At 42.1% G+C, this 7,850-nt stretch overlaps 1 protein-coding gene across 1 annotated transcript in view; it reads left to right on the top strand.

Annotated features, from left to right (window-relative positions):
- Positions 1-6,493, top strand: part of LOC108751854 (dual specificity tyrosine-phosphorylation-regulated kinase mbk-2-like) — a 53,320-nt gene extending 46,827 nt beyond the window's left edge. Inside the window, exon 2 of the mRNA XM_018492320.1 lies at positions 3,613-6,493. Within this exon, the coding sequence (XP_018347822.1) occupies positions 3,613-5,196 (1,584 nt within the window). The 3' untranslated portion in view covers positions 5,197-6,493. The remainder of the gene's footprint in view (positions 1-3,612) is intronic.
- Positions 6,494-7,850: the final 1,357 nt, after the last annotated feature.

The raw sequence follows: 7,850 nt of genomic DNA on the forward strand, positions 1-7,850 counted from the left end.
GAGTATCGCTCCAAAGCGCGTTGGAAAGCGGACTTTCTATCGATACAGAGAATATACAGTGTACACCGAATTATGCTTTCATGGTTGTGGCTTTTGATTAATTGCGGATTATTTTCTACCGCTCGTCATTTCGCGCAATAACTACGAAAGCAGGATGCAGGTACAAAGTGTCCTAGATAATTCTTTCCTGCTTTCTTTCGACCAGTTTCTTCTCATTTATTAAGCCGGAAAATTTAATGGAAGATTTAATTATATACGGACAATATCTAAGATATAGATATTATCGACAGATTGCATAATGATAATAATTTTATTTATTATATGCAAATCATGTATTTGTACGTGGAAAACTTTTAGAAAAGAAACCTCATTTCTAGAAAATAACACATTAACTATTAATTTATGAGCAGTAATTATATTCGTAATTTTAGAAGCTAATTTCTCAACTATACGAATACGTTTTGTTCGTTCAAACGATACAATGTTTCGCGTTTGCTTATTATTAAGAAAATATATTTTGATTATTACACATGTTTTAGGTAAAATAATTTTGAGAAATATACAATCTATTGTATTCTTTATTAATAAATTGCTATAATTAATGTTTACTTTTTAAAAATAAGAATGTTCTATTTAAAAAGACATTTTCCTTGAAAATACTTTTTGAGTACTGTATTACAGATCGCATTATTGTTGAAGCGAGTGTTTTTGTGCTTTTGGTTATAGCACGAAGAGATATAAGAGTTCTAGGAAATGCTTTACGAATACCTCGGTTTCTTGATCCATGAAGATATGCTATTTTTAAACAGATTTCGTTGGAGGTTGTGCGCATCAGGTATTGATTGTCGGAAATTATAATTCATTGAAATCGCGCATCGCGACCGAACAGCCGAGCTCTAAAGCGAGCCGAGCTGATTCCTGGACAATCTCCAACATGCTGTTTCTATTCGCTACACGAAAGGGACGAATGTTACCCGAAATATTAAAGTAGGCCAGAAGGCACGGATTATCGAATTGCACGACCGCGACGTTTGCTAGTGCAATCAGTCTTACACATCCTTTGCCAGTCGTCCCAAGTATCGAGAAACGTAATAATAATACTGGCGACTTCCAGGAAGTAAATTAAAGAAGAAAATATACTAAGTTAATCATAACAGCGCGAAGAATTAATTACACCGCTTTGTATCCGCAATGCAAATAGAGACAAATTTGTTTTTATATCCTATACAAAAATAAAAATAGCGGTCTTTATATAATTCTCACTGTGTTGGTGTTAATATTAACACCAATATGATGTGAATTTAACATCATGAGTTTTAAATCTACACCATCATAGTTGATATAAACACTAAACACCAGAGATTCGAAATCTACAACACATGTTGGTGGTAATGTTCACATCAATTAACACAATGAGAATTATATAGACACTGCACGAGAGTTAATCCACATTAGAGATGCTAAATCCACACTGATATTTTTTAGAGTAAAAAGGTGATCTCATTCAAGTAATAATCTTAATAATACTGTCAGTATTAACGGATAATGACAGTATTATCCAATCGTGTATGGTTAATATTGATGGATTGACGTAAAACACTGACAGTGATCTGGATTTTCATTCTCGAGCATCAGTATCACTTTATTAAGATCCATGTCACAGTGTATGTCACATTGCAATAGATAATATATGTAAAAACTACACTGTTAAATCTACAGTGTCAAATTGACATGATATAGTGTCAAATTTAATTATCGTTTTAATAAAAAATAATATTCAATATTACTGACTTCAGCATTATTGACCGTGTAGAGTCACCTTAAGAAACTCTCTGACATTTCTCCGAAATTGTATTAGTAAATAATTGTTGCATTGATAATAGTACGCAGAAAGACATATATTTACTACGTAAAATTACATTTCGTTTTTAAATATTATTGCACGGAGTAAAGAAATATTATTTTACACGAGTATGACAAGGAAACGTGTTGAAATCGCATTGCGAAATGGACGAGCTGCTTCACTGCATGCGGTAGTTACCGAGGTGCACGTTGTGAGATTGAAATGATATTACGTTCGACGAACGTGAGGTAAAATTATCGGGCCATCATTACGACACGTTCGCTGCCAGGTGCGCCATAAACGATACACATGCTTTACTTTACGTGGGCCACGTGCATCATTTACGAACTGGAAACAGATATATTCGAATGCACGTGTATTCGGAGTACATCCCGTTTCGCCGTCACTGCTCTACTGCCACTTGCGCGCAGGAATTATTAACGAACCTGAGCTTTATACGAACTTGATCGATTTTCACGAATGAATATGTCTCGATATGTACATAGTCGTTACGATGGTACGTCGGGCTAGGATAGATTGAGTTGTACGGCAACAAATTTTCTATATATATAATATAATTTTCTATATATTAGGTTAAGTAAAAAGTCATCGCGTTTTTTTAAAAGACATCTATCAGTAAAAACCGCAATTACTTTCTTACCAACAATATAAATATATCTTAATAGAGTAAAGTTTCAGCTTTAAAAATCTCTTTTTTAAATTATACGATACGACAATTTTTAATGGAGTTATGAGCAATTAAAGTCAAAATAATTCTTTTATTTAATCCGCGATAACTCGGTAATCAAAAATCGTAGGAATATTTAAAAAAAAAAAACGATTTTGTAGGGAAGGTATCAAGCTTTCACGATAGGTAATCGAAAATTTTCTCAAATTCGTTTTGGACACGTTACAAATCCACAAAGTGAGAAGAAAATTTTTCGTCTTTTTCAGCTCGTAGCTTTTGGTATGTAAAAATTATCAAACTCATATAAACTTAAAAAATGTGATAAGCTTTTAAAAGTAGAGATTTCAAGCTTTAAAACCCTTTTTTTAAATTTGAATTTCATTCATTATTGACGAAGATATTGTATATACAACTTTGAGCTAAAAAATACGCGATGACTTTTTACTCAACCTAATATATAATTCTAAATACTCCGAATATTGTATTCTACAGAAAAACAACGATATTGCTAAAGTATATCTAAAAATTTCGGTAATATAGATCTGAAAATAATTTTATATCAGACGTCTAGCTAAATTTTTCGATATTTCAGTAAAATTGTTCTTTCTGTAGATATTCCATATTCTTTTGTAACAAATATTCTAGTTTTTTTTTTCTGAAATGAGTAGTTTTGCTTTTCAGTAAATGAAATTTCCATTTCCAAGTTCCAGTCTATCGAGCGCGCTTCAAAAACTCACGCAAGAAGAACGATTTCGTTAAATCTAAAAATTCAGATGGCTGACAAATCTGAAAATAATTTTGTTGAACCATCAAAATAATTACGTAGGAAACTAAAGTGTGGTGCAACAATGCTACAAAAATTTCTAACATTCTAGCAACTAGTTTGACCGCTCCACATAATTTTTTTACATTGATAATTCAACAGAATTTATTTATCTTCAGTTCTGTATTCTATCTAAATGTTAAATGTTTAGATACTTAAATAAAATCATTGTTCTTTCCATATTACCTATATTATAAACGTATTATTGAAAATTGCATTGATCGCAGTGTATCAATAAGTTGATTCCGCGTGTTGCAGGTGATAGATTTCGGTTCCAGTTGCTACGAGAATCAACGGGTATACACTTACATTCAGAGCCGCTTCTACCGCGCACCGGAAGTGATATTGGGCGCGAGATATGGGATGCCGATCGACATGTGGAGCCTCGGCTGCATTCTGGCAGAGTTGTTCACCGGTTTTCCGCTGCTACCGGGCGAAGACGAGGCGGACCAGCTGGCGTGCATCATCGAGATGCTAGGCATGCCGCCGCAACGATTGCTGCAAAACTCGAAACGGTCGCGTCAGTTCATCAGCTCGAAGGGCTACCCGAAGTACTGCACCGCGACGGCAATGCCGGACGGTACGACAGTGCTAAGCGGGGGTCTCTCGAGACGAGGGAAGCTGCGCGGCCCGCCGGGCTCGCACGATCTCGAGCGCGCCCTGAAGGGTTGCGACGATGTGCTGTTCCTGGACTTTCTCAGACGTTGCCTCGTGTGGGAGCCGGAATGCCGAATGACACCGAACAAAGCGTTAAGGCATCCGTGGCTACGCCGTCGATTACCGAGGCCACCGGGCGACAAGAACGACACGCTACCGGCGGTGACATCGGCGCAACCCGCGACCACCGGCGGTGGCGGCGGCGGCGGCGGCGGCGGCGGTCCGACTCTGAGAACATCCGCATCCGGTAGCAGGAGTTCCAGCAAGACTAACAGTCTGCAGAGTAGCAATAACACCAGCGACGACATCTCGACGAGCAAAACAACGGGCCAGACGAGAGGGAACCGTTTAGTGGAGGACATGGTGTCGGCTTATGCGGGTTACTCGTACAACACGTCCCAATTACACGGCGGTACTTGGGGCACAACGGGGGGATTGAGCAGCGGCCACCAATCACTGAACTCCATTAGCGGGACTGGTGGCGGCGGTGGCGGTGGCGGTGGCGGTGGCGGCGGCGGCGGTGGCGGCAGGAGCTCCTCTAGCAAGACCAACAGTTTGCAGGGCGGCAATAACACCAGTGACGACATCTCTGCGAACAAGACGACAGGTCAGCAAAGGGGAGGTAACCGTTTGGTCGAAGACGTGGTGTCCGCTTACGCGGGTTACTCGTCAGCGTACGGCGCGTCCCAGCTGCACGGCAGTACCTGGGGCACGACCGGGGGACTGAGCAGCGGTCACCAGTCGCTGAATTCCGTCAGTAGCAGGAGTTCCAGTAAGACGAACAATCAGTTGCAGAGCGGTAACAATGCGTCGAGCGGCGATCTTTCCGCGAGCAAGACCGAACGTCAGCAGCAGAGAGAGCGCACAAGCGAGTTGCCGGTGACGATTTTCGATCCCTACCCACTCGGGTCTTACGGTTGTCTGTCCGAGTCCCAGTTGCACAGTAGTCATCGATCGAATCAGAGTAGCAGCCATCAGTCGCTGAATTCTGTCGACGGTGCGACGACCGGCAAGTCGCAGCGCGCTCGCCAGACGCAGCACCAGACGCAGCAGCAACAGCAACATAATAACAATGGCGCGTCGCACGACAGTTACGGCTCTCACGGCTCCTCGAGCAGCTCCAGCCGGTTGGTACTCTCGTTTCAGCCGGGGATCCAGGAGATCCTCGAGGAGTTGAGACGATAGGTCAAGACGTAGGACGCCAGTCGCGTCCTCCTTTTCTCCTCCCTTCGGCTCGCTCGCTCGCTCGCTCGTTGCCGTTCCTAGGCATTGCTACTGACCAGCGTTTCGTCGACCACGAAACGGTCGCATAACGTAAAGATAAGGACGATCCGATCCCGGTCACCTAATAAACGTGAAACTCGGCTGTGTCTCGCTGCCTGTCGTTCGAGCGACGTTCTGAGCTGCGCCGCCTCGACTTGACGTCGAAGAAGGTTACTTGCGGTCGGAAGGTTGGGTGGCTGTCTTATCATCGATCTCGGATACCGCTGTGATTCACGCGTCGCTTTTCTACGGTTGCCATGGCTGATTGTAGATGAGGCTTGAATCGGTTATAAAAAGGTTGATGAAAAGAAGCGAGTTATATTTTCTACGAAATACGCCGTTTTGTAGGTTGGAGGTAGAGCGTTCGTCTCTTAAAATTAAAAAGCGAACATGTAACGTTATCGATGGAATTGAAGAGAAGTTGTTCGAGAGTAATCGAGTCTAAAAAAAAAAAAAAAAAAAACAGCGAAGGAAGGCTTATTTTCGCGGATTCGTCACCAATGTTATAACTGATTTCATGCCTCACGCCTAGCCTAGGTCGCTACAAGATCGATCGCGCGATAAACCTCGAAATATCATACCTTCAGCCACGGCGACATCGCCTCGCGTTGCTCTCTGGTCTCCGCTCGTTTCGGGATTCATTCCTGTTGCCATTGCCTCCGCCGTGGAAATATGCGGTCGGCTTTTCAATAAGAGGCGAATTTTTCTGCTATGACAATACCTTAAGAACTCTAGCGAAGCGTCAGAAATCCGCGTAAATAGGTATAGAACGATACAGCACGCGCGATTGTGCGTCTTAAAACACTCGCCGTCGAGTCCTTTGCGGAACGTACAATCATGGGAGGACTCAAAGGACCCTTTTCTTCTTCTCGGAACGTGCCGGAAATCGTGAGGACGATCTCGACACTCGACACAACGCGACTATATGAGCCACTCATTCACCGCTCGGTTGGGTTTCGCCCTTTGTAAAATTGGACTTAACATTTTATTCAAGACGAACGATGAAACATGAAATCCAATTTTTCAGATCTGTGTAACAAATCGGCTGGGATTGACGAGGATAAGTATAGGAATGCATGTAAATACTGTCAGCTTTGTCGCGATGCATAATACGAATCATTTATCCTTCCTCGTTGGCGCGACATATTTTCTCCAACACAATTCGATTTCACCGGAGATGAGACGACGGGCCGTGTCGGATTAATCGCAAACAGAAGTCAGCTGGTCTCAAAGGAATCGTCGATTGATTTACATTCACATAAGTCTCGGTTCATGAATCATGATTAATGCACGTCGATCGTCTCTTACGAGCCGTCGACGATGCGCGGGAGTAGTTCGAGCGACCTGGAGGTCATTGTGCCAAGGGAAGCCCGGGGAAACCGCGACGGTCGATAGGTTCGATAGGTCGTAGATGATGTAGCACGTCAGATATATCGTCGTGTCGCGATGTCGCCGATGATGGCGGCGCAGGTATAACGATTCGCTCGTAATAGGCGTGATGAAGAAGTATACGACTGAATAGGACAATTTGCCGCTGACTTTGAAGACACTGTGTCGTCCTCCCTGCGATTGAGGGAAAATACTGAAAATGCATTTTTCCGTCATGAATACGTCCGATTTGTTGCACACACTTGGCAAAAAACGCGACAGCAATTCGAGCTTGGAAATTCGTAGATCGAACCAATTGAATCGCTCACGAAGAAGAACATTGTAAAAATATGACGATGCGATCTTGTACAGTTTGTAGCTTTTACGAATTTTTTTTTTTTTGTTGTAATTTCATAAATTTTGTAAATTCTTTTGTACTGTATGCGTTTAGATATGCGTTTATATAACGTTTGTTTTAATCGAGTGGAACGGGACACGTTAAGCAATTATTATTTTAACATTGTTTTTAGTTTCTTGAAATTAGCCGAAAGTATTTTCTTTTTTATGCTTTTGACGCTGACTTTTAATCGTTGTTATCAATTAGGCACTTTATTATTCTTTTTTTTTCCGTATTATTGTAATTATGCGGCTCTTACAGGGAATAGAGGAAGCTGCTGCCTTCCCTGCATCAAATTGCTCATTACACGAATCCATTAGTGATGAATTATGAAACGCTCATTACGGTTTCAACCGAACTGAAAGTTCAGTCTATTCTGAAACGAGTTTTGATTATAAAAGCTAAGCGCGGTGAACCGGGGAAACGCCGGGAAAATATCGTACCTGGCGGTTGCGTTGTAAATACTTCGCTTATTTTACGACGCTCTGGCGTTTAATTCGATGCAATGAACGGCGCAATTTACGACGGAAAGAATCGCGCCCGGTTTGTTAACTTCTCTTGGCTTCTTCTCAGCTAACTGGGTTAATTTCCCCCTCGCGCATTCTTGTGTCGTTGCTTATTATTCGTGCTGCGTATATTTTATCGCGGATGAAAATGCCCCGTGTTCAATAGCGGCTTTCTCCATCCACGCGGTTCTCACTCGGGAGAGACGAGACGAGACAGTCGCGTTTTTTCACGCACTATCCGCCTTTCGAGTCTTTTTCCCCGCAAAGCACGTTCGGTCGGGTCTTCTTGTACGTCTCCGTAGTGA

This window comes from Trachymyrmex septentrionalis, unplaced genomic scaffold (genome assembly GCF_001594115.1).
Source record: "Trachymyrmex septentrionalis isolate Tsep2-gDNA-1 unplaced genomic scaffold, Tsep1.0 scaffold52, whole genome shotgun sequence".
Classification (NCBI taxonomy): domain Eukaryota; kingdom Metazoa; phylum Arthropoda; class Insecta; order Hymenoptera; family Formicidae; genus Trachymyrmex; species Trachymyrmex septentrionalis.